This window comes from Seriola lalandi, unplaced genomic scaffold, assembly GCF_002814215.2.
Source record: "Seriola lalandi dorsalis isolate HSWRI2012SDOR001 ecotype SW California unplaced genomic scaffold, Sedor1 jcf7180002054686, whole genome shotgun sequence".
Taxonomy (NCBI): domain Eukaryota; kingdom Metazoa; phylum Chordata; class Actinopteri; order Carangiformes; family Carangidae; genus Seriola; species Seriola lalandi.
The window spans coordinates 634,893-662,012 of record NW_019525239.1 but is presented as its reverse complement, the minus strand read 5'-3'; the positions used below and the strand labels follow the sequence as shown (position 1 = coordinate 662,012).

General features: G+C 41.9%; 2 protein-coding genes across 7 annotated transcripts in view; both read right to left on the bottom strand.

Moving 5' to 3' along the window:
• Window positions 1-859: 859 nt before the first annotated feature.
• Window positions 860-14,165, bottom strand: slc16a6b (solute carrier family 16 member 6b). 4 transcript variants are annotated; one of them, XM_023422887.2, is made up of 6 exons: window positions 14,080-14,165; window positions 9,810-10,057; window positions 9,220-9,363; window positions 6,788-6,916; window positions 2,993-3,895; window positions 860-2,223 (listed from the first exon to the last, which is right to left on the bottom strand). In XM_023422887.2, the coding sequence occupies exons 2-6, from the start codon at window positions 10,039-10,041 to the stop codon at window positions 1,952-1,954; spliced, it is 1,680 nt and encodes a 559-aa protein (XP_023278655.1). In that variant the 5' UTR covers window positions 10,042-10,057; window positions 14,080-14,165; the 3' UTR covers window positions 860-1,951. The 4 variants fall into 4 exon arrangements, with proteins under 4 accessions (XP_023278655.1, XP_023278653.1, XP_087034514.1 ...); XM_023422885.2 differs by lacking the exon at window positions 14,080-14,165 and adding an exon at window positions 12,725-12,952; XM_087178388.1 differs by lacking the exons at window positions 9,810-10,057; window positions 14,080-14,165 and having other exon boundaries at window positions 6,788-7,060; window positions 9,220-9,354.
• Window positions 14,166-17,553: 3,388 nt separating this feature from the next.
• Window positions 17,554-27,120, bottom strand: part of wipi1 (WD repeat domain, phosphoinositide interacting 1) — a 27,146-nt gene continuing 17,579 nt past the window's right edge. For 2 of the 3 annotated variants that reach the window (XM_023422877.2, XM_023422878.2), the window contains exons 6-13: window positions 26,106-26,198; window positions 25,458-25,528; window positions 24,020-24,127; window positions 23,738-23,902; window positions 22,674-22,781; window positions 21,669-21,808; window positions 20,973-21,073; window positions 17,554-18,305 (exon numbers count right to left, since the gene is read on the bottom strand). In XM_023422877.2, the coding sequence (XP_023278645.1) occupies window positions 18,255-18,305; window positions 20,973-21,073; window positions 21,669-21,808; window positions 22,674-22,781; window positions 23,738-23,902; window positions 24,020-24,127; window positions 25,458-25,528; window positions 26,106-26,198 (837 nt within the window). In that variant the 3' untranslated portion in view covers window positions 17,554-18,254. Of the gene's footprint in view, window positions 18,306-20,918; window positions 21,074-21,668; window positions 21,809-22,673; window positions 22,782-23,737; window positions 23,903-24,019; window positions 24,128-25,457; window positions 25,529-26,105; window positions 26,199-27,120 lie in introns of all 3 variants that reach the window. The other variant, XM_023422879.2, reaches the window with a different exon arrangement.

The following is a 27,120-nucleotide window of genomic DNA, read 5'->3' as shown; positions in this document are numbered from 1 at the left end:
TGAACCTGCCGTCAGCTCACCTACATGACTGCATATGTAGACGATGGCCTCAACTAGTTCACCTGGAACTCCCAAGCCACAGGTAAGTCTGTTTCTCTCTGCCGCTGTTTTCTGTTGTCTTCTGACACAAAACCAGCTGCTAGCAGTGACACAGGTCAGCACCACACCATATCTCTTTTCTTTTACCAGACAGGTGACACATTCCATTTACTTTGTGATGTCATGAGAGGTTTGACTCACAGAATGTCTGGCATGGGCATCAAGAAGACCACAACACAAAAGGTTTCAAAACAAATCAAGTCTTTTCCAAAGTTATTAACAAAAACAGGGCTTTTTGTCACATCGAAAACAGTAACAAATCAACTTAAATATCTTCTTCAGATTCTCACAAAAAGTCTCTCTGGCAGTGTAACTTAAATGTCTCTCAAAAATAGTTCTCAATCCATCATACATTTCCTTGATTCAACACATTACCCAGTGGTCTGCAGTCCACATCCTCCAAACACTCCCCCCCCCTATGTGTCTCTCTCTGGGCTTTTAGTAGGCTGTGTCCCAGCAGTGAATCAGACTCAATGCTTAACAGCTGAGCTGAGTGGGTAAGTTCCGCTCCTGTAGTCTCTCCTCCCTGCCACCAGGTGGCGACAGAGCATCCCTCTATGTGTTATGGGGATTGACTGCAGCCATCAGAGAGGAATGTATTTACCACCCAGGACACACCCCCTCGTGACATCACAACTTACTTCTTCTAGCATTACTGACAAAACACACACACACACACACACACACACACACACAAACAGACTCCACTACACCTGCATCCCATTGACCCAATAAACACCACATCAGACACAAAAAGAAATCTGAGTTTGGAGACTTTATTTTAAAAAAAAAAAAAGCATAATGACAGCAGTGCAGCAGTGAGCTGCCTCACACTCAATTAAAAAAACTGAAAAAGTTACATAAAAAGTGATCAAATCATCATTATAAACAGTTTAAGTAAAGGTGCAGTGATTAAAGAAAGGTTTGTGAGCTAAACTTCAAGTTATGTGGTGGTGGGTGTGGAGACGATCTGAGGGTGCAGGAGAGGCTCTGGGAGGGAGGAGCTGATTCATGGAGTCTCTCCTGTCAAACGTCTCCTTCACACCTTTGCATCCCACTTCCTCCAGAGTACAGGCCCCAGGTGCAGAGACCCAGCTGGAGCTTAGCGAGCACTGCTGCAGTATTGCTATTGTTAAATGTGAAATATCAATGTGTGTAAGACCAACAGACAGGACACAGACATGTACAGACTGCATGACTAGATTTTCTTGTCCTGCTTTAGCTGTAGTGAAGATCGTTTTCCATGCATCAGAAGCATCAAGGCAGATTGTCTGTTCATTTTACATCTTAAAGCCATGAGGTTTGAGGAGTGAGGTCATGTGCCTCCAGCAGGGGTGGAGAAACAACATGCAGGTGTCGAGCAGGAGTCAGAGCCGTTACAGTCAAACAGTCAAGACACTAAAGATACAGCAGAAATCAACAAGCATATTACAGAGGCCTCTGATACAGATCATGACTGTTTTATCTGAGTCATGCTTCGGTATCCATGACAACAGTGCCTTTTTCCTGAGATAGCAGTAATCTGACCCAAACTGAACACAAAGCAATAACACACAGAGGAGTGTGAAAGTGAAACAACTGGAACAGAAGCTTGTGTAAAGTTGTTAAAGAGCTGACGTTGACACCATGTGCTCTTCATGATGTCTCTTTGGTCTCAGAGGAGAGACGCCGTCCTTCCTGGGAACGAGTGAACTTCAAGCTTGTCAGAAAGTGGGAAAGTGACACCTGAGATTCAGAACCAGCAGCAGCTGTGACACTGCGGCCGCTCACTGTGCATCTGGACTTGTAAGTACTGCGTATGGATATTTCCTTTGTTGATGTTTTTGTCCTTAGTTACGAGGTGATGTCATGTTCATATTAGAGAGGCGTCCTGAGCCACAGTCCGTCCAGCAGGACTGTCCTCCGGAGCCAGGTCCACCTCCAAAAAGTCTGTCTGGTCGCTGTCCTGAAGTGTTTTCCCCTCTTCCTCTATGCTCTTCCCTTTCTCTTTTCTTCTTTGGTTTCTTTGGCACATGCCGGACTTGGCTGGGCCGACCAGAGCCAGGCAGATGGCGCTGAGCCCCATGCCCACAGCACAGGAGTAAAAGGCAGCACCGTAGTTCTTTGTGACATCCACCAACACACCTGGAAGGGGAGATGAGACAGCTGTCAGGATCTACAGAGAGTCAACGCACCTGATGGAACACACACCTTATGGAACACATGCATAACGCCAGAAACACACTGGTTGCCTGGGCTGTGGAACGTCATTTATTTCTGCTTCCTGTGTCTCTGGCCTCTAGAGATTCAGAGTCTCCTCTATTTTTCCCGTGTGACGCCTCCCCCAGCACAAACAGCCAGAGAAAAGACCTGTTGATGTCATAGTGACATCGTACCAGCAACATCACTATAGTTTCTGTATCTAGGCTGAATCTGCATATGATACAGACACGAAAAATATCAATATATTTTTAAGCATTTTAGCAGCTGCATGTAGGGTTGTGCCGATGGACAATGGTATTGGTGATCAACGATCGCTGATTGCTCATGTCGTTACAAATGTCAAGGCGATATTTGACTTGTTTTCTCATTAATGTAATAACTTATTTTTTGTAGCATTAAATTAATACGATTTAATTTGCCAGCCACAGTTTAACTCATACTCGCGTATAACCGATGCTTGCAACAGGCGCGCACACACACGTCTGATGTGTGAAGGAGCCTTTTTCTCTCTTGTTCATAGCATGACATAACCCCCCCCCCCCGACGCAGCCGGTGTGAACACACACACGTGTGATTCCCCGCAGCAGGTCAGCGACGTCAGCCACCGCGCTCACACAACACAGGCAGTGTGTTCCCAGGTACTGGCCTCACACAGAAGTCAAAGAGAAAAGGGAGAGCAGAGATCTTTTACCTCCCAGCGGGGGTCCAGCCAGCCCAGCGAAGCTCTGAATGCAGACATACACTCCTACAGATGAGGCCATCTTCTGGATGCCTACCACGTCCTCCTCAGCCAGCATGGGGATGTGTGTGGAGCCCACAGTGCCTAAGAAGTAGCCATAGACGGCGCAGCAGACCACCAGGCCCCAGAACTCCCACACAATAGTGAAGCCCACCAGAACCAGGCACAGTAGAACCACACACCCCAACAACACCAGGGTCTTCCTGCAGCGGACTTTGTTCAGCACCACCCCGATGGACAAGCGACCGAAGATCTCAGCCACGGCCATCACAGAGAGCATATAGGAGGCCATGCCCGGCTCTACGCCCCGGCTCTTGCTCAGCTCGATGATGTAGAGCTGCGGAGCAAAGAAGCCCAGCGTGGCAAACAGGCCAAACAGGGAGTACCAGATGAAGGCTGCGTCTTTAAGCACAGAGAAGTCCAGGAGTTTGGGACTGGAGGGCTTGAGAGGTCCCGCCTCTGTCTCTGCCAGTTCCACCTCATCCTTCTTCACTGGGCAGGGCTCCTGGCCCTCTTTGTCCTGCACCTCACACTCTATCAGGGCCTTGGTTTCTGCTCCTGCAGTCCCCAGGTCTACATTTGAGGCAGAGAGGGATTTGACACCTGAGTCCTCCGAACTTCGGGATGCCCCTGAACTGATGGAGGTTCTAGTTTGTTCATTCTCCAGCTCGTAAACAGTCTGCAGCTGCTTCAGCGAGAGAGAGTCTTTGTCCAGTTCTTCGTCCTCCTTTACAATTTGGGGCTCAATGATGATTGGACAAAGGAGAAGCCCACAGCCGATCACAGAAGCCTGAATGGTGCCGAGAATAACCAGACAGTATCTCCAGCCAATGTGTTGTTTCAGTGCAGTGAGGGCTGTGGAGAGATGGATGTTAGTATTATCATGAGCCAGATTGATCAACAGTTAATTATAACAATAACTGAAACGATATCGAACTAAATGACTGTTAATTACAGCTATAACTAACAGTCAGAAAATGAAAGATTTGAAGAACAAAGTCTGAACATCAGGTTTTTCTTCTGTATAGTCCGTATGGATTAATATAATTATACTTCGAATACAATTTAAAGTATTTGAATATCTGCTGTTGAAGTTATGATGATTCGTCCTGTGTAACATTACAACTACAGCAGCTGTGAGTAAAATAAACAGCTGATAGTTGTTGTGAGGCTGTTTCATTCATCAACAGTGTTTCTTGCAGTAGGTAAAGTTCTAATCTGTAACGTTTCCACATGAAAACATCTAAAAACATCTAGACCTATGTTCTATATGGTGTTGAGTTGTGTTCTTACATTATCACAAATGTTTCAATCAATTCTCAAACCAGAGAAATCTGTGACTTTAATCATGGTAACAGTACGTGTCATTGGTCTCCTGTCAGTGACATCATATCCTCTATGATCATGTGTCAGTGTGTTTGTCTGACAGAAGCTCAACATTGACTTTTATCTAGTTTTAAGCCACATACACTTTTTACAACTTGGTGGTTTTCAACTTTCAACTATATTTGAACCAGATGAAGGATTTTAGTTGTTGGACGTCTGGATCTGAAGTTATCAGAGAAACAAGCTGAGGAAATGTTAGACAGCTCCGCTCCCAGCTGCTGGAGACGTCCTGTCCTGTGTCACTGAAGAGCGTCTGTGAATCTCCGATTTTTAAAGTCAAACTGCTTTATTCAGTGTTTTTAACGGTTAGAATCACCAGATCTGTTCGATTTCCTGAACAACTGACACTGAAGGGATCCAAACCGGGAGAAGACAACTCACATTTCATCATGTCACCCAGCGCTGTCTTTTGTTATTGCTTTGATGGAGAGACCCCTAGAGGCAGAAGTTAAGACTGTGCGTTTAAACATAAGGTGGCCTCAGATTTAAAAGTTTACAACCAGGTGTAATCATCCAAATTCTCAGCTACATAATGTTTTTTATAAATATAATTTGAAACATGACAGCCATTCTTCTAATAATCACTTCCTGTTCTGATCCATACTGTTAGCACTCTTGGTTTTCACAGCACCTCAGCTGAGTCAGCTAATATTGTATGTGTATTTACTAAACTGTTGCCTTGGTGAACTAGACATGTTCTCTTGTGCATCTGGCCAATTCAATTAGACATACAAAAATACAGGTAGAAGATCTACTGTCCCCCGCAGCCCCTCCAACAATCTCATTGGACAAAGGCTCACAAATCCTGTACTGTGAAACAACCAGGAAGTGTTAACAAGGTCAGCTGACAACAGCTTGTTTATCTCTAATGTAGATTTGGATGTTTTATTCTTCTAATTTTAAGAATTACATGAATACAATGGATAAAGTAGGTCCATTATCATATGGCTGAATGATCATGAATACTGAAAAATGTTTAAGCATTTATATCTTTGCAATGCTGCTTCTTACTAACGTGATCGGGTCTCTGTAACGCAGTTGACATCCACAATAACAATGCAGACCGACAGGCTGTGAGGATTAGGCCCCTGTTTGTCCACATCAAGTGAGAATTACAGAAAGAACCGTTGTGAAAATGAAGCTCTAACTGTGCATGCTTTCTGAAGCAGTCCTCCTTGATATGCTGACTCACACTATAATGTTTGGAGCGGTGGAGAACCGTGAAAAAAATTAAGTAGATTTCTGCCGGAAATTAAGAACACTGTCATTTCGGCATGGCTACACAACTAATGAAAATTCTTCACTCAGCACCAAGAGAAGTGTTGACGTCAATAGGACCAGAAGGTAATGTCTGGACCCCGAACACTTTCATACAAAGGAGAAAATTGGGTTTTTACCCCGACAGTTTCTCCCTTTGATGTAAACCTCGATCCTTGGGACTCTGGAGACCATTTACGTGCACAAAAACCTATAACACACTATAAGTAAGGAAAAACTCAGCAAAGCATAAAGGTCCCCTTAAATTCTATAATTCAAAAAGATTTTTATGAAATCAAATCACAGGTTGTGACTGAAGTGGCCTTCACATGCACAAAGGATTGGCAGGATTACAGGAGCAGTGCAGCCTGGGATCCAGTCCAGACTGTTCACTGGTTCCTGTCCTACAGCTGTGTCAGAGTTGAACTGTAACTGTTAGTTACTGTAAAGGCAACATTACCTGCTGCTGCAGCTTCACATGTACTGGTAACAGCCATGCTGTGCAGTGTTGGTTGCTATATATAGATATATAGAAACCAAATGTATTTGCCGCCGCCGTCTTCTGTTTTCTTATTTGATAACTGCTTTTGTGTATGTACATATTTATGTATGCGTATATTTGCATAGGTAGATATGTGCATATGTGTATATGTATATGTATATAATTTTATTGCTATTTTTCATCATTTCATCATCAATTTAGTCTATTAATTAAATCAATAATTATATTGTATTTAATATGAGTAATATTAGTGACAGTTTTTTTCTTTGATAATTTAATTCCATTGAATGATTGTAATCGGGCAACAGATTGAAGATGTCATGCCGATGAAGCCCGTTGAATTGAAAAAATTGAATTGATGTGCAGATGTCATATTATCATGTGACCAAAGCTAAGAATGACCACTGAACCATCTCCATGATAATTGAGCAAACTCCATTCACTGAGGCAGACCATGAAAGCCGCAGAAAAAGCTACTTAGTTGTTTATGTCAAACAATTGTTTCCCTGGTGATTATTGGTATCATTTAAAAAATAGTTCCACTTTCTAATGGATAGCATTAAGTCATGATAAAGGTCATAGGTCATAGGCTGAACACTCACCTGGAGCAAATGCAAATATAGCAAAGGATTCTCCGGACGAAGCGACAGAGGTGACGAGGGCTCGCCGTCTGGAGAAGTACTGGGCTAAGATGGTGACGGTGGGGAGGAAGGTGAGGCAGTAGCCAAGGCCTGTAAACAAAGAGGAGAAGAGAAGGGGACATGACAGCCACTGGCCCGGATGGTAGGAACACTGCATGGATAGGGTGGTGGGTCAAAGATCAAGCTGTCAGGTCACTCCAGGCTGCTTGAGATGATTCAGTTTTGTTACAGCTGCTGAAAGACAAAGGGCATGTAAAGACAAAAACGAGAGACAGGGGGGGTCGAGTTAGCTGCGGTGCGTTTCAGAGGCAGGTGGTTATCACAGCGGGAGAGCTAGCAGTGCTTTCTGTCCCAGGAAAAAACAAGTTAATGTGCTCTGATACCAAACTTATTCATGATCCAATCTGTTACTTTCATTCAGTCAATATACTCCTTCATCCTGAGCCACTTCCTGTTCCCTCACTGCTCACTTTTCACACCTGCACTTTTAAGTCTGGTGAGTTCGGACTCGACTGTGTGACTTAGAGGAGGGGGTCTCAGTCCAATCCCAAACAAATAGGGAACATGGCTGCTGCGAAATAAGACGAATTTGACTGATATGTTTTTTTTTTTTAATTTCTATAGACATCACAATAATATTGTTATCTTTTGGCCGCAATGGTGGTGCAGTGAAAATCTGATCTAACACAACTACCAGGTGTAATCTCGAGCTAAATGCGTATTAGTTGTATCAGTTCCATGTTAAAGTGCATAGCAGTGTTTCTCTCACTAATCCAGAACACAGGTATGAGAAGCCACCTAGGCCGGGGCTTTTCTATGAAAAGAGCCATTTTTTATATAAAGTTATACTATATATATAAAAGAACTATAGTTTATTACATTTATGAAATTATAGAACTACAAAAAAACTGTTGACATTTTATTGCTGTTTTTACCTGTTATAACAAAGCAAAACACCAAACTCTTATGAATAGCAGAAAAAAGCACTGGCATGTGTGTCCCTACTTTTAAATAAAACACAGAACTATGCCAGCCTGTTGGAGTCCTTCTCTTATTTGTGAAGGATTAAAAAAATAAAAAGTAACCCATTTGAAGTAAATAAAACATATAGCTGCAGACTTCTTTTTTTGGATTTATCCATGGTGAGCTTACCGGGGGTCCGAAACTCAATATTAGCCACCTACTAGCAGCAGGAAGAGGCGGTAGGCTGTAAAACATTGCTATGGAAACGTTGTGAGATGTGACGTATATTTTAGTCGACGAAATATTATCAGTATCACCTCGATCTCCAAAATATGAGATGTTCTCTTTAAAAGAAAAAATAAAATAAAAAATAGCTGTTATTTATTGTCATATTATTTTATTGTTTCAAAGCTACAGGGAGCCACTGCAGAAGGGCTGCAGAGCCGTATGCGGCTCCAGAGCGGCGGATTGCCGACCCCCAGCCGAGGCCAAAACTAAATACTTCACTTGCACATACATATATACTGGTACTAAGCACTTGCACATACAGTGGCTTGCAAAAGTATTCATACCCCTTGAACTTTTCCATATTTTGTCACGTTACAACCACAAATGTAAATTTGTTAAGGTGCAGACAGGTGCAAACATGAAGAATGTGCATGTTCCAAGTCCATCTTTTAAATGGCAATAGAGACTTGGTTATACATTTTTTCCAAAGTTTATTCCCGGTTGAATTGGGAGCTGCTGGATGGCATGTTGGTGTAAACTGGATGATACGAATGGTCTAAACAACCCACTTGGGATGAACAGCGCTTGATAATTGACTAGTGTTTTCTACAGCAGTAGTGATGGCTGATCATAGATTGAGTTGCAAGCAGAGTGTGCAGCAAAGAAACTGCTTCACCCTGTTCTCCATTGTTGGCCGCCATTATGCATCTTGCCTCTACATGTTTCTTCACACCTTCTTCTTTTATGTTTATTGGCTGTTGGTGTGCCACCTTGTGGTAGCAACTTCTGGATTGGTATGGTGCCTTCTGGATACATATATGTACATGCATAACTGTATGTATGTACATGCATGATAATATGTATGTATGTGCAAGTATTCCGTTTTAGCCTAGGCGGCTTCTCATACACAGGACCCACTTCTTCGCTTTGCTGCTCTAGTTTTTCCTCCTCTGTTCTCACAATCCTCCCTCCACATGTACAGTTAGACAGTGGAGCAGACCACACTGCAAGAGGCTGCTGAGCCTTTGTTGTTCACACTGCTAGGAGTCCCTTTAGTTCATGACACACTGTTAAACAAGACAATTCTGAGAGAGATAGATAGATAGATAGATAGATAGATAGATAGATAGATAGATAGATAGATAGATAGATAGATAGATAGATAGATAGATAGATAGATAGATAGATAGATAGATAGATACCTGAGATGATGCCGATGGTGAAGTACATCTCGTTGATGGAATTGGTGAAGGCGGAGATGATGGTTCCCAGACTGATGAGGAAGCCTCCCATCATCACCACTGGACGGTAGCCAAAGCGATTGCTCAGCAACGTGGACAGGGGGGCTGAGGGTGGGGGGTGGAAGACAGAACAGACATGCAAACTCAGGGTGCACACTTGGCTGGAAGCAGTTTTGTTTTCATTAGGTTAATCTAGCTTCTGCACAGTGGTTCAGTTTAACCAGCCAATGAAGTGAAGAGCTCAACCAGTCACAGTTCGTCTCATTAATGCATAAAAACATACATCTACTGCACCATGTGTGCAGTGATACTAATGGAATTGTGCTGTTACACTGTTTGTTTGGCCCAGAGAACCTGAGGGACACGATCAAGAGTATCATTGACTCAGAAATGACTTGTCTGGGTGGGATTACCATTGTGCATAAAAACACTACAAGGAACTAACACTTTGTTGATGGGACATGCATCTGTGCTGTATTACATCAGCGGGGGATACTACAAGAGCAAAAGAAAAGTCGAAGTCAAAAACACGAGTGAAGCCTGTGACTGACCGGTGAAGGTAAAGATGAAGACACAAATGGAGATGACCCACGACACTCGGCTGTTGCTCTCCCCAAATTCTTCCATCAGGTCCTGGAGGAAGACGCCCAGGCTCTTGATGGTGCCGTAGGTGCAGACCTCCACCAGGAAGAAGGCCACGGCCACAGCCCAGCCCCAGCCGCCATCAGGCACCTCTGGGTAAACGTTAGGGCCCAAACAATGCTTGGAGCTGGTCACCCTCATGACTAGGACACACCACCTGGTGGCAGAAACAGAGAGTGCAGAGTGACCAACTCTTCTTCCACATATGAGCATGTGACTGACTGTGACGTACAGTAGAGGTGAAGAGAGGGAACGTGTCGTCTCTAATGACCCAGGGTCCATGTAAATGAAGGTGTGGAGGATGTGATGGCAGCACACATTGTTACACTTTAAATGTTACAGTTGATGATGTTCCTGAATTTGAATGACTGATGTTCCAGTTGTGAACTTCCTTATTCTGTCTTTCATCATCAACTAGTTCACAGAATTATTTCCTCAAATCTTCTGAGGGCCATGACTGTATGACACGAGGATCTGATGATTCTGATTGGCTGAGAGGTGGACCACCCACACAGGTAGTACCACTAAGACAGCAGCAGGATGTGAGGCAGTGCTGATGTGTTATCGCTGAGGGCGTGGTCAGACGACCGGCATGCCTCTCTGTGGCAGCGTGACTAATGTGGGGTTCGGAAAGCTGAGACAGAGACTTTGTGATAGGATTTAATGTCTTTAACAATTTGCCTGCCACAACAATTAAAAGTGCTGTGAGATAATGTATATTGTGATTTGGCCCTGTACAAATAAAATTGAGTATTTTATTGAGTATTTAGTGGATTCACTAGAATTTTCTCTTTGAAAAAGAAGAAAAGTCTCTAAAATATCATAAACACAAGCAGGATTTTACCCAAAACCAGATGAGCTTCTGCCACAGGTATCTGCAGAATGTGAGCTGATAACAGAAACACCAACAAAAGGTTGTGTGAGCCTGTTAAACACTAGGCTGTCCCGGCCGCACACACCTGTGTGTACGTGATGACCCCCTCTTCACCTGAGGCCGCCTGTAGCGCCTCTGTTAGCTGACCTTAATGTCATTCCCCACAGACAACTATAGAAAACACTATGAAACTCAGAATAGAGATGGTTCATGTAACAACACACATTTACTGCTCACATCTTGTTGTGTCAGGAAAAAGCAAAAAACCAGACAACAAATATCCCAAATATTTTTCATTAATACCCTTTTTTATACCAAAATGAGCACAACAAACTCAGAGGAAGGTGTAGCTGGTGTTTCTGTGCTGGACAGGCCACAGCTCAATTTACAGTGTGTGTGCTCTGAAATACATCACAGCTCGGACATGGGCTGAAAATCAGCGAGTTCACCTGGTGTCATGTTTACATCACGGCTGACAAGAACCACACTCAATAAATACCTGTGACTACTGACTACAGAGTCATGTAACGTGGGACTGAATGCAGATTGTTCCCTTCACATCGACAGCAGGAGCTACATGTTAGCAGGTGTTAATGTGTTTCCTGTCCAGTGTAAAAAGGTGCAGGCAACCAGCACTGTGGATCAGGCCTGAAACAAACAAACCCCTATATCTAAAACTCTGGTTACTTAAAATCATAGTTCATAACACATGATGCACCACTCATCCAATTATTACCTCTAATTCTCTGCCTCATTCTAATTGGCTGATTTTAAAAGTCACGTAAGTACAGTAAAAAAGATATTAAAGATTCACTTCCTGATCTGTATAACCCAGATGATGTCATCAGGGTTATCTCAGGACGATTTGGATCACTTTTTTTATCTTACAAGTTGTAATCAAAGTCCAAAACTAAAGCTTAATATTAGTCACATTTCACACAGCTAATTTCAATCACTTTTTACAATTATCTCTTTATACAGCAGTTTAAAAATATATATTCATCAATGGTGATATTACTGATATTGTACCAATGTCCAGTAATGCAGCTAGATTTAGTCAGTGTTACAAAGTCTGCGTGTTTCCTAACTGATCAACAGGAGACACATCTGAACTTCCTCATTCCTCCTCATCACCAACCAGGAAAACATACTATTTTCCTCAGTCTGGATCGTCCAGGTCCAGTTACCCAAATCCACATTTTTAAAGCAAACTTCCAAAACCTAAGGGGTGTTTTTAACGGCTTGGAGTTGTATTAGTATAAATATAACTGATCAGGAACCAAAGCCTTGTGTCTGTGCCAACAAGTCAGTGTATAGATGAATCCCGCAGGACTCACCATGCCCTTAGTCTCTCAGGTGCTGTGATGATGTAACAGCTACATACCTGAGCCACAGCGTGACAACAGTCACTTAGGTGAATGATTATTTATTGTGGTACACCCAGTTCAGGAGTGTGGCACTACAGCAACACCACCAATGCCAGCTTTTATCATTCAAGTGTAATTTTCATATAGAATATATGTATGTTATATTACAGTATTTAAAATTCCCCACAGCAAACAGCTTATATACTGTTAATAGTTGACTAGGCTTTCTGTCACAGACAAGCCAACACAGGATGTCCGCAGTGCAGTGGAGGAGGGGTGATGTCAGTGTTTCCTCCCCGCTGACAGAGAGACAGAGGCGCGACAGTCACAGCTGCTGCTGCTGCTGGATAAACACTGAACACACACTCACTCTGCGGGTGATTTCTCTGCCTGGTAGATGGGTCTATATCTGTTGTGAGTGAATCAAGTGATCGTCCTGTTGTGTTACTGCCACACTGAGATCAGTGTGGCAGTAACACAACACACTCACAGCACATATAGACCCAGTCACGTGAGATCCATCCCTGCCCGCCTGAACATCTGGATCCTGCAGCTGGAGCCGCCGAGCTCACAGCAGACTTACCAGAGAGAGGAGAAGCTGCTGCTGCTGCTGCTTTTCTATGCCGTCATCGCCTCAGCTGTAACGTGTTGCTCTGTTTGCTGCAATAATCGACGGAAATAAATGAGCTTTTATTTCTCACTTGTTGCTCCTGTTTCAAAAGAAACAGCTTTAAGAAAAGTCGCTGTATCTGATCTTTTGTCTTCACTGGATTCTTCCCTGCCTGTTTTGGCAGCTTCCTACCGGCTCAAGCCGGTATTCAAACGCGGACGCGTCTTTCACAATTCGTGAACGCGCACAGCTCTCTCTCTCTCTCTCTCTCTCTCTCTCTCTCTCTCTCTCTCTCTCTCTCTCTCTCACACACACACACACACCGAGTGCTTCACCAGAAACTTCTGTTGGTCTGATGCTGAAAAAAAGATTAATACATTTTTTTAATATAATATTTTATTAACACAATTATTAATTGTTAATGTGTTTGCTCATAGGTTAACTTCTTTATTACTTAACAGAGTCAACCACAGACGTCAGTACAGCAGTCTAATTCATGTACTCATACAGACACCTGATCACAATAATATTCTTCCTTTTATTCCTTCATAGATATGAAGGAATAAAAGGAAGAAGTCTGTGTTGAATCATCTGATTCTGCTGTTAGAAAGAATTCAGGTTTTCAGATAAAGCGATTACTCATCTGCCAAGCCACAGCTGATATGACACAGCAGGAAGTCTGGACCCTGTTTTTACGCATTTCATCTCCAGCTGGCGCAGACAGAGTAGGAAGAACAGGTTTATTCCAGTTATGAGGCATCTAGTTGTGATGGTTAAGGTCAGATTAAGTTTAAGTAAGGGAATTGATTATGTCAATAAGTGAAACAAGAACCAGCAGCTAAACACATCACCACATGAGGCGGAGGCTTAGGGCTGTGTTCAGACACAAAACTGAAGCAGATGTTTAGGACGACACAGCTGATGATGTTTGTCATCAACTATTCTACCGTTCATTTAAGAGAGACATAGAAACAATATAAGTGGACATCCACAGTGAAGCTTCCTGGTTTCCTGACTGAGTAACTGAGTGAGTCAGTGGGTGACAGAGATGTTCAGTTTAGTTTAAACAACTGTGATAATGCCCTATGACTTCACTGAAGACAGTCTCCATGGTTTCTGCTGCTTCAATCGAACTGTATAAACCACATTGAGTGTTGGACAAGCTTTCAGAAACGAAGCTGGCAGCAGATTATAATATCAAGTTATTGAAACCGTTGTTTAAACTGATCATCGTGAACTGCAAAATCATGAGTGTTGCTGATTTCCATGATTAATTCAGCCAATATTTAGTTCAGTATTTAGTTCAGTATAATCTATAAATGACTCACCTGTCTCTCAGCTGCAACTGATCTTCTGAGCGGTGGTGAGGATTCAGAAATCCTCTGCTCTGGAGAACTTTTCACTGTGATACAGGGGTGTGCCCAAGGGGTGGCAAGACAAGGTCCAGCCTTGGTGTGTGTGTGTGTGTGTGTGTGTGTGTGTGTGTGGTTGTTACTAAAGTAACAATCATAAGCATCTTTAGAATTACAACAGAAGTAGCTTTACCTGTTTTCCTTTGCACTAATTTTATTCCTGTTCTTTGTCCAGCTGCTGGCAGGAAAAATAAACATTTTACTGGAATAATCACATTTTTACATTTCTGTGCTGAAGGCCGGAGAAAGTGTCCACCAGAGACTCTGACTCATCGTCTGTGAAACTCTTACACTTGTGTTTTCTTGTATTGAGGTCACTGGGAAGCTCAAGATGGCACAGAATGCCACCGGCCTGCTCACTGATAATATAATGAAGTAACAATGAAGTCCCAAGTCCGACATGACCAGGATGATTAAAGATCAGCTGACTGGCAGCGAGGGGACAGTAAAATGTGTTTTCGCTTACGAAATCCAAAAATAAACTGCATTTTCTTACAGATGCACAAAAAATCCTTGTCTACAATAGAAACTCTCTGGTTTCTTGCACTTGCCCATCACCTCAGAGACTCGTCTCCTCCCTTACTGTTTAACTCTCAGAGACTTTCTATTGTTTGTTTGCTGCTTCTTCTCTTTCCCCTGTGATCATTCGTCTTTGTCCCTCAGCAGCATGTCGTCCCTGTGTGAGCTTACAGCAGGTTGGGATGGTTGAATTGTGTAACGTTAGCTAACCGCCACACTGATGAAGAAAATATACAATGAGAGGACAAGCTCCAGCACAATAACCTGTCACTGATATCTGCTGTACACTGTGTTCTTTTCAGGGTTAATTGCACATGTGCCTCAGGGTGATTGATGACGTCGCAGTTTGCAGGTGCAGCAAACCATAAATGAGACCAGACTGAAGTACTGATCACAAGATAAGAGACCTGAAACTTACAGTAATATCCTGCACACAGTTTAAAGGATGTTTCTCTCTGAACCTGGGCCATACTTTCCCAGGTGAGGTGCTTTTACCAAGTGTGGACAGTAACTGAGTACATTTACTTCAGTACTGTACTTCAGTATATTTTCCAGTTTCTGCACTTTACTTGAGTTTTATTTTTTTTAGAAACATCTGACTTTTACCTCGCTTCACAAAGACTAATATTGTTGACTCCACTACATTCCAAGAAGTACTCTTACTTTGAAGCAGCTTTTACTCAGTGAATGGATTTTATTTTATTTTGAAAATGTGCTAGACCACACTCCACTGTCAGTCATGTTTGAAGCTGTCAGTGTCCTAACGATGGCGACGTTAGATAAAGATGAGGCAGAAGACTCTTCACCAGAGACCATGCTCTGATCTGAGGTCTGTGTTAAGGTTTAAATGTTTGCTGTGTTTACCACGACTACCACTACCACTTCATCACTGACAAAAAAAAAGAAATGTTCTTTCTTTCTTTATTCTACAGTCAATCAGTAGGTTGTTTCAGTCAGTACAGGTACACAATGTGTTGACATAAAAAATGTACTTTTGAATACTTTTGAGTATTTTTTCAGTCAACAGTCAAAGTAGGCCCACAGTGGCACCAGGTCTGGCCTCATTGTAAAAGTGCTGGTCAAACACATGAATAACTTGATGTAATCACTAGAAGCTCGTGTGACCATGCGGACCTGATGATTATTTCTCAGAATGAGAAATATCAATAGAGGCATAAGATGATGTCACATAAACAGATATTTACTGATTCAAACTGCTGAAGCTGCTGAGCAGGGACAGAGAAAGGTCTCTAACTGACTTTTACTCTGTTGTTTTGTTGGAAAATAACTCCAGCTAAGATCAGGAGATGTGACCCCTATAAGGCGTCTGGGTGCACGCCTCCCAAGGATGAAAAATATTTAAATATCAGTTTTAAAATGTGGATCTGCAGTCAGTGTTTTTATTATTAAGATATATTATGCTTGCAACTACATATTAAGAAGAAGAAAATAAAATTTGACTAAGATAACACCTGTTATCTACAGACCACACAGGGGAGATGTTGATCACAATGAAAAATTGTTTGTGTCTGTAATGCTATCTTTTATAATGATGTTTATTCAGAAAGTGTTTCATTCATACCTTAGCATAAAGAAAATGGAGCCATCAGAGCCTTATCTTAACGTTAAGTTAATGAGACGCCATAGGAGCCAGGAGCTGAGCTGGTTCTCATTTCTCTCCCGGTGACTAGTTTTAATATTTCTAGTCCATATTGAGTTTACACTGTGCATATTGTTAATGCTATGTTTAATCAGACCTGGGGCCAGATAGCGCTCCATAAGAGAGCACAGGGTAGATTTGTATCTTGGTCTCTGCATCCATTCCTGCACGGACTCTTGGGGTTGACAGGAAGCAAACATAATGTACACAGGGTGGAATGTGTGTGTGTGTGTGTGTGTGGAGGGTCAGTAGGTTTTTGTCCTCGAGTTCTTTCCCAGGTTTAATACCTGGGCTTCACTGTTTCAACATCCAAACCCCCAGGTATTAGTCTGTGGCAGAACACAAGGTTTGCAGGTGAAATATTATCCCTCAATATAATTATCTTTTAACTAATCTTTTATACTTGTAAAATCAATTCTGCTTTTTACTTCAGTAGCCTTATTAGGTGCCGACACTAATATGTGTGCGGAGCTATACACAAAGAAAAGTGATGGAAGAAGAATAAAAACTGACTCAATGACAATTAGACAATTTGACAAGTGCTCTGTTTAAAGAACACTGAGGCCAAAGGGTTAGGGTTAGTACTTCAGGTTTGATTTATAATTACATTCATTTGACTTAAGAAATACTAGTATTAGTTTGAGTAAGCCGGTCATAAGGGTCTTTAAGCAAAATATGGATGATATGATTACCTGATACACACCTGTGTAGTTGCACAAAGCTGATGTGTTCCGGCTGTGTTATATATATATATAAGGAGGTTTTTTGGATTTGTTGGCTGTCAGGTTAGAGGACAGAGAGCAACAGTTTTCCAACTGTGCACGTTTAATCACATCAAAGTCAGTGTGCGTGTTGGTTACTTCACCTAACCTCCAGCAGTTAAAAATCATTTTAATGCATTACCCACAACTGAATGTTGGCTCTTTCACAGTGACTCTACTGGTCTACTAACAGACACTAATGTATCTTACCTCCTGAGTCAAGAGACTGTAGCATTCACTCTGTTGTAGTGAACCATGGCTTAGAGTCGTTGCGTAGATCAGTGTATTGACAACTAAACACACATGCAACATTTCCCCCCATGTGAACATCTTCAAAGGCTGTAAATGTTCTGAAATGTTTGACCTGTGTCTGACCTCCGTTGTATAACCATGCACACCCACATGATAACTTATCTATGAAATAAATTACATGACATGAAAGAAAACAAATTCTTTGGCTCATACTTCCTCCACTCTGTGTTTATTTCTGTTTCTTTGACTTGTTTTGGTTTTGTGCAATTAGCAAAATACTTTTACTCTTTTACAAATGATAATAAGCACAATCATACAGTACGTACACACCTCCTGACGTGTCCAGGAGGCAAACACAGACACATTTAATACATGTTAATGCAGTAAATACAATACAGAATAAAAACAAAAACTATTTGTAATATAAGATATTATTGATGAGAAAAATAAAAATGTTGCTACAATAATGCAACTTAACAAAATATTTGTCAAGTAATAAAGCTATGAAAATTGTGGTTATATTTCTGCTCCAGCATGCACCTCATATTTTCATAAAAACACACCACTTCCTGATTTTTTTTTTTTAAAGCGACCAACAGCAGCGTTTCCTTCTGGTTCACAGCTGATCTGAAACAGTTACTGTTGGTGCTTTCATAAAAACCACAAGTGGAGCTTCAACATAATTATTATGTAACAGGATCAAACTGGTCCTTGTTGAAATGACTGCTTGACTTCTACTTCTTGGTCAGTGTTTTGTTTCCCGTGTCGGTTTGAATGTTAATGTTAATCGATGTTATTTTCTCTCTCAATGAAAAATAACTTGGCACCCTGAAAGACTTTTGTTTTTGCTGTTCGTCTCACTTGCTGGTGCCTGTTTGTCCATCTGTCCTTCTACCCACTCACGAGCGCCTCCCCTGGCCACCTCCAGTCCCGTCGCGGCACCAATTAATCTACCAAGACACATGACACACCTGTTAGTTTCGTCTACAGGATTTGTCAGATGCAGTTTCTGGTACAGTTAAAGGGAAATTCCAGGAAAACTCTAACTCTACAAAGCAATACATTTTCAGGACACTTTTGTCATGTGTTAAAAAATAGCAGCAAGAACAAGTCAGAGAACCCTTTGGAATGCCCTGGTTTTCTGCAATAACTGGTTTTAAAATGTGATCTTCATCCAAGTCTCAAATACAGACAAACACAGCGTCCCTAAGCTCATACGACATTCACAGCTCTGGTGGAAACAGTCAGTGAACCCTGGATTTAATAACTGGTTGAACCTTCGTTTGTTAAGCGGTGGTTAGGAGTGTCGCCTCACAGCAAGAAGGTTCTGGGTTTGATTCAAGGCCTGGAGTGTGCATGTTCTCCCTGCAGCTTCCTCCCACAGTCCAAGCACATGAAATGTAAGGTTAAAATCTGCAATTCTAAAGCGCCCATAGGTGTGAATGTGAGCATGAATGGTTGTTTGTCTCTAAATGTCCGTCCTGTGATGGACTGGTGTCCTGTCCAGGGTGTACCCCGCCCTTGCCAGATGTCAGCTGGGCTCAGCTCCAGCCCCCCTGTGACCTTATAAGGATAAGCGGTATAGCTAATAGATGGATGGATTGATGGATGAACCTTCTCTGGCTCCAATAACCTGAAACCAGCTCTTCAGTAGCTGCTGATCAGAGCTGCTCAATGTTCAGGAGGAAGTTTGGACCATTCTTCCTACAGAGCTGCTTCAGTCAGACAGATTCTCTGGATGTCTGGTGTGAGCGGCTCGCTGAGTTCAGCATCTCTACTGGATTCAGGTCTGGGTTCTGACTGGCCCGCTCCAGAAGGTGGATTTACTCTGATGTTCAGGGTCATTGTCCTGCTGCATCAGCAGCTTCTCCTCAGCTTCAGCAGGTGGACAGACACCCTGACATGATCCTGGAAGAGACCTTGATAAACTTGATGATGTGGAGCTGTCCAGGTCCAGAGGCAGCAGAGACCCAGATCATGATGCTCCCTCCACCCTGCTTCACCTCTGGGAGGATGTTTTCATGTTGGTGTGCAGAGATCTGTTTACACCACACATTGTGCTGCCATGTTCTTCACACAGTCCAACCTCAGTCTCATCAGTCCATCCAACATGTTCCAGTTGTGTTCTGGAGAGTCAAACTTCAGCTCAGTGATGCAGCAGCTTCCTCTGTGGTGTCCATAGCAACAGGACTCCACCAGCTCCAATGGTTCGTTTCAGCCTTCAGCTGTCACTCTGAGCTTCTTTGTTACTGATGACACAGCTGTTTGGTTAGCATCAGGAGTAGATCCTTTTGCAGTTAGCTAGTTAGTTAGCAAAAATACCAGAATTTTCCTTTAATAAATGCAATTTAAGACACGTATGTAATATAATCTGCCAATGTCTACAGTACTCACTGAAAGATCTACAGTGCTACATCACTGTCATCACTGTGTTACAGTTAAGCCCCTTTCAGACTGTCCACCTCTCATAGTCAGTGGTGGATTTAAACTGCTGTTGAAGCATGAATTGATCCTCACTGTGAGCGTCAATCCCTGAATCCTCCTAAATGACCAACCACACCAGTATATACCGACAGGTCATTAAGTTGAGACTAATTAATCTGAATTTGCTCACACACTGTAGTTAAAGCATTTAGCTGGATATTCGTTATCCAATCACGCAATGTAAATCAGAAATATAATGGGAAAGGCTGTGATTATTATTTTGGTTTAATCTTATTTTTCTCTAGACAGAGATGACACTGATCTCCTCAACAATCACAGCATTTCCTGGTTTCATACCTGCTTGTGTTTTCTTTGCACACAATAGAAGAATTATTACAGTTTCTACATAAAGCAGACATTTAATCTCTGTGCTTCACCTTGTGCTGCTGCATCTTTACCTTAGTCTGACGGTGTTCAAGTTGAGAGTGATATGAAAATGTTGCAGATAAGCTTGCTGTTGTGACTTTTATGTGAAAGTGACCAGGGTTATTGAGACATGAATGCAACATGTTAAATTGCCATAAAGGGCTGTGTGTCTGAAAGGGGCTTTGCTGATAGACTTTGAAGAAACAGATAAAGCTGAAAAATAAATCTGTAAGAGAAAGAGCGAATGAATCTGAGGACGAGGAGGTCGCCTTCTACATTTTCAATTATTTCTGAATGGTGTTGGAATTCACACGTACTGTGGCCATTGTTGCTGCCACTTTGAGTATTACTCTATTTAAATCAATGACAATAAAAAGCACCTTGGATCACAACCTAAAAATAATAGTAAAGTCTCAAAATCCTCTTGAAAACACTTCAGAATCTGATCATTACAACCTTCATGAAATGAGAACTTACTGCAGGACTGCTGTAGCTTTATGTTGGTGTACCTAATAAACTGGTGACCAAGTCAGCCATTTATTGCTAATGTGGATTATGTCCATAAAACTTTGTCCTCAGATTAGGTAAAGTCCAATGTTCATGACTGTGCTGTGATTGGCTGAGCATATTGCTGATATTGGACGGTCAGAAAATGTGGGGTCACAGAGAAAAATTTAGTTTGTAATCTCAACGATTTGATGTTTATACATTACATCTGGTGTAGCAGAGCTAGCTATAGCTGACAGTTAGCACTTCTGGATGCTCACGGGAGGAAACTCGTTCTCGTCGTCCAGACATACAGGTCCAGCAGCAAACTCGTGTTCTGGAATGACCTCGCCTTTCTTTGCCCCACCGTCTTCAGAGTATCCTGGGTCCAAACAGAAGAGACAGAAAAATCATGAGAAAAACCCACAGGATTCATCTGCAGCATTTTAACATGAGAGGCTTCAGGCTGAAAGGAATTGAAGTAAAGTTGTGCATTAAGGGCTTCCAGCAGCTGTAAGTGCTTCTGTGGTGGGTCAGCTGATCAGGTTTGTGCTTTCTCCTCAAGTTTCTGATGACAATGTTAAAGGATAAGGAGATTTTATTTTCTATATCTTTCTTACTGTCAACAAATCCCATGAAAAGACCAAAACAACAGTGAATGTGTCTGTATCAGACTAACTAGCCATGTCCATGTATCTACAACCAGATTGTTCTGCATAGAGTTCTATTGTTCTGCAACAACGATTAAAACACATTCATGAGCCACATCTCATCATTATGAAAAAATGAGTTCAGTAGCTTATTTAAAAAACACTGACTAATAACAGTGATCCCTTTCTTTACTAAGCAGGAACCACTGTGGTTGGACTGACAAACCCTCCCATGGCTACTACGTTATCTTTTGAAGAAAAGCCACATCCTGAGAGAGAAGTCAAAGCTTTCATTAAGAGTTGTGGAGAATGTTGGTGATGACTAACCAGTGAGGGTCGCAGTGACAGGTCCAGAGGCTGGTAAGGCAGCGGTTGCAGCGTAGGATGGACAGGCCTGCGCTGGCCCTGTGAACTCTGACCCCTGTGACTCTGTTCTTTCACCCTGGACATCATCAACACCAAAGAGCCTAGGAGAGGAAGAGAGTGAAGGAAGCAAGGAGATCTTAGGACATATCCTCATCTAGGATATGTTAAGGAAATTGCAGAGTATTTATGTTAATTATGTTTATTTTTTGTTAATGTATTACTTTATTTACATGCATCCACGTGTTTTTCTACTCTGTCTTGGATTCTCTATTTATTTTGCATGAACTGGTTCCTGTAACAGATTAAGTAGATATATGGATGTCAGGGAATGACCTCTCTGTACATTCTGTGTTGATGCTGTCTGCTCTGTGAAGACACTGATATGAATCATTATGCTACAGAATATTTCCCAGTGTGTTTCTCAACAACATTTTATCACCTACACATCCTCTCATTATCTACCTCACAGTTCTGAATCTTTGTGATTCAAGAGATAAAGCAAAGAGCAGAGCAGACACTTGAGGTCCGTGACGAACTCCATGTGCCATGAATACTGGCTGGTTTCCTGTTTCCTGATTACTGCTGACAGATCATGATAGGAGGTTTTCAACATATGAAAATATAAGAATGGCCACTGAAGGTCGTCAAGGACCGGAGAACTTCTGTCTATGAAAATCTGTCCTAACAAAACCTCACTGATCCAGCTGCTCAAAATTAAGCATAAATTAGGATCTTTACCTAATTACAGATAAGAGATAATTGCAAAATTAATGTCTCTATCAAATCTCCATGAATTTTAAATAAATGAGTAATTATTATTTTCTTTCCATCCTGTCGACATGTAAGTAATGAACTTCTTGTATAAGCAGAACATTGGATCTGAATGAGGCCGTGTGTGTTGAAACATTGATCTGTGTATCAGAGTGCAGAGCCTCAGCCTGATGCTGATCACCCATCCATCCTCACCTGTGTTTGTGGGCCAATGTGCACTCGCCTCCGTCCAGTGGATCCACATTATAGATGAAAAGGTGGCCGTTGGCCGTGGCCACCAGCAGCCGTGGAAGCTTCTGGATCCTGAAACATCAGTTTGAGTTTCCATTACAATTTTTAAGATCATAGACATTCACTTTAGCCCAGTCCAAAAGAGAGGAACATTTTGTCACCCTCCAAAAAGCTTGACCATCACAGTGTCAACCCACATCTATGGAATCCTAATCCAGTATCAGATCTACCTCTCAGATCCAAAATCGCTTTCAATCGTTCACGAAATCTTTTTAAATGCAGCTTTCATCATTTTCAAATAACTTAGGTCATAAATAACAAGTCAAACATTCAGTTCCAAGCTGTGATCAGCTGTTTTTAGTGTCAGCCTCTAAATGAATCGGCATTAACATTAATAAAACAACCTAGAGCTCCAACAATGAGAGGATATGAAACATTGATGGCTGATTGATATTAATTGTTGTGACAAACATTTAACATTTTAAAGAGTAAGTTCAGTGGCGCTGTTACAGAATTAACATGAATTGAAGCTGATGTAATTTACTGGAGGAACTTACTGGAGGAATCAAGTCAGAACCTGAATGTTTTCAGCTTTGGTCTTTGTGAGTAAAGACTTACAGAAGTGCAAAGCATTCACTGAAGAAAAATAATCTGTTCTGTTTCTCTGAATGAACAAGATCATGCCATAGAATTCTGAGATGATAATCTTGTTAATTCAGAAAAACAGAGCAAATTTTTGTTCTCAGGTAAATGCTTTACGCTTCTGTAAAAAATCACCAGGAGAGATTAAAAAATAGAGTTGAGATTAAGATGAATTAGCATTTGAGTTTAACAAATCTGTGAATTTTGCTGGACAGAAACTGGTCACTGAACCCATCTCTATAAGGAGGCGAGGACTTAAAATCTCTTCCCTGTCAATATCTAAAAACACAACAGGTTCTGACAATGATACACTTACAAGAACACACACACAACGACAGAATGACAGAGTGCAGCCCCTGATTCCTAAAGAGCAGAGAGGAGCTCACATTGCCAGGGTGCAGACGTTCCTCTGGCCAGACGTAACGAGGTGGACGGTGGCGAAGGCTCGGTCCTGGCTCATCATGCCAGACACCTGTGCAGGGAGGTAGCTGCTGGCTGCTGAGAACATCTTCCCCATGTAGGCTGTCCAGGTGGCAGCCTCGTCCCCTCCACTGTGTGCGGGTAACAAGCTTGTCTCAGAACAAGGTTGTCCTACAGCTGGATTTAAAGTAACTGTGTAACTGTGTGTGTGTGTGTGTGTGTGTGTGTGTGTGTGTGTGTGAGTGTACCTTGGTCCCAGTTGTTCCAGTTTAAAGATATGCACGGTCTCTGTGTTGCTGGAAGCACAGAGGAACTGGCCGTCAGGGCTGAAGGATAAAGAGCTTATATTGACGTACCTGCAGACAAACAGACAGACACACACATACGCACCCGCACACACACACACACACACGCACACACACACACACACACACACACACACACACACACAATGAACATCAACTTGCATAAACACTTGGAAAAATAATCAATACTTGGATAATTAACTTGACCTCATCAGTCATAAGCCATTTTGTTACCCTCAAGCTCAGTGAGGATCTAAGCCAACAAAGATAATTTAATGTAACTGTAATCAGTCATTAGGATGTCATGAAGTCTGCTGCTGTCTACATTGCAGCGCTCCAACGACTGGATTAAACTGCATTAAATAATGAAATATAATCAAGACAAACTTCATTGTTTTTATTCCAATAGAAATCAAAGTAATGTTGAACATGTTCATATTAAAATAAATGGTCAGGAAATTGAGAGAGTATATCTAGTATATCTGATTTGTGTGAAATAAAATGAATAATAAAAAAAAAATGCTATGAATGAATTCTGGGTAAATTGAGACGGCAGTAAATTGTGTTAATCCAAACACTGAAAATAAGCATCAAGCCCGTCAAGGCTGTGAAATGAAGCCAACATGGAAATCCCAAAAACTGCAGTTTCCACTATTGAGCACTAGAGTCTGGCTCCAACAGTGAGTCAATCCCCATAGACTCCCATGTTAAAATCCAAATCCATCCAAATCCAATCCAACTTTACAGCAAAAATAAACATGTTAACAGCCTGGTACAAAAAATTTTTTTGTCTCTACAGTTAATTACCTCCTTCATGACAACTGTTTATATAACTCACCTGTTTACATTTTTATTAAGCCTTAAAGTTATGAATAACTGAGGTCATGGCTGCTTTGACTGACAGGTGGATGAGCGTATGCTTGACACAAGCCGTCATGCACCGAAATCTCAGCTCCACACACACCTATCCTCTTTGACCATTTTTGGATTAGGATATAGAAGCTAGGGGCGGAGTCAGACACTGCCAAAATGGCGACCAGCTCACTCTGAGCTTCAAAACTGCTCTTCAAAAACCTGTGGGTGATGTCACAGAGGCTACGTCCATCTTTATTTACAGTCTGTCTCTCAAAAGAAAATCTTAAAATGGGATGTGGAGCACAAAAGAAGCTTAAAGACACTACAGACATGTTGCTGATGATACACGGAGGGCAGTTGCCTTTGTTTTAGGGGATAAATGGTGGACGGAAAAGTGGAGTTTATGGTGTCAACAGTGATGCTGCTAGCAGCAATCCTACGATCAAATCACTGAGTGGCAATGACAACAGCCACCGAGCCAAGAGGTGAACCCAGGTGACATGAGGCAGTGTGTGTGAAGTCTGACCTCTTCATGCCCCGGCGGAACTCAAACAGACGCAGGCCCTCAGGGATGGAGAACACTCGGATAACGGTGCCCTGTAAAGACAGTGAGGTGATATATTTACTCTGGTTTACAAGAGCTACGTATTTTATAGCAGAGTGATGATCTTCAGTTTCACTCATTTATAATCATATACTGTATGTAGCAAGAGTAAAAATCTACATGATGATACTGAAGAGTTATAAAGTTAGATTGATGGATGCAAAGTCTGACGTCGGGGTGGCACTAGAGGAAAGGCCTAAGGTTATTTAAATAAAAAAAATCTGAATGTGTCCAATGTTCACATTTTGACCTAAAAATGGTATTTGTAGAATGCTCATGGAATCTCAATTCATTTTATATTAATCTGCCAGATTGTTGAATTTCCCTTGTACGAGAGAATACTGTGGCATTGTAGGAAAAGAAATTCAGCCTGATGATGTTGTGAGAAGAAAGGTCAGCAGGTCAGGATTCATTCTCTGGAACCATGAACATCATTAACAGGACTACAGTATTGGCTGGATGGACTGCCACTCCGGGACTAGCTCTCATTCCATCTTTTGGATTTGAGTTTGTCTGTCTCAGAGGTGTGAGACATGGACAGGTTGGTGGTCTCTGGTGGGTCTCTCTTACTCTCTCTGAGGCACTGGCAAGTTTTGTGGCCGGGGTGTTGAAGGTGAGAGCTGCCACAGGACTGTCATGAGCTGGGATCAATGTCACTGTGTGCTGAAATGACCAAGAGACAGAGAGAAAGAGTGTTACTCCATTTCATATTTATGTCACCTAGACAAGTGACTGGTGAAATATTTCCACTATGTCAGAGCCCCACCCACACACACACACACACACACACACACACACACACACACACACACACACACACACACACACACACACAGTAATTTATGTTTGTCCAGTCCCACAGACCCCTCCCTGATGCTCCAAATATCATCACAGCATTATAACATTATTCATCTATAATAACTTTATGCAATGAGCAGCTGTTGTAGGAAATGACAGGACAGTTATTACAAATGAAAGTTTTTGTCTGTGAGCCATCATAAAGATTTACAAACCAATGGGCTTAGAGCTGAGAGCCACAGACAGAGGAGAGATGTCAGAAAGTACTGAGAGTCAATTAACACATTGGTTTGGTTTGGTTTTTTTCATTATTATTATTTATATATTTTTAGTATATTTTTGGGGCTTTTTTATGCCTTTATTTGATAGTACAGTAGAGAGACTGGAAATGGGGAGGCAGAGAGAGGGGGAAAGGCTGTCCGATGCTTAGACCACTACGCCACACGACGCCCCGTTTTTTTCATTCGTCTTAACACAGACACACTCACTGAGCACTTTATTAGGAACAGTAGTACTTTATTCATGGGTCTGACGATGTTGCTTATAATTAACAACTCTTCCTCTTTGCATGAACGCGCTTGTAGCCAGACAGGTAAACCAGGGTTAACTGAGCCAGTTGACAACCAGCTTCATAGTATAGGTTATCAGGGCAGATGATAGGTTCAGTTAAACCAGACATCCTTAAACCACATCACAAGCTAATACCAGCAAACAGTCTCCATGGAAACAGTAGAATTTTACCATAGTAAAATCTCCCTCACTGCGGAAAATACCTCAACTTTTTTCA

Coding starts and splice junctions, on each gene's coding strand:
- slc16a6b (XM_023422887.2), bottom strand. CDS start 10,041: ATGAGGGTGACCAGCTCCAAGCATTGTTTGGGCCCTAACGTTTACCCA. Junction 6,917..9,219: donor CACCATCGGCATCATCTCAG/GTATCTATCTAT, acceptor CTTTGTTTACAG/GCCTTGGCTACTGCCTCACC. Junction 2,224..2,992: donor GGCTGGACCCCCGCTGGGAG/GTAAAAGATCTC, acceptor CTCCCCTTCCAG/GTGTGTTGGTGGATGTCACA.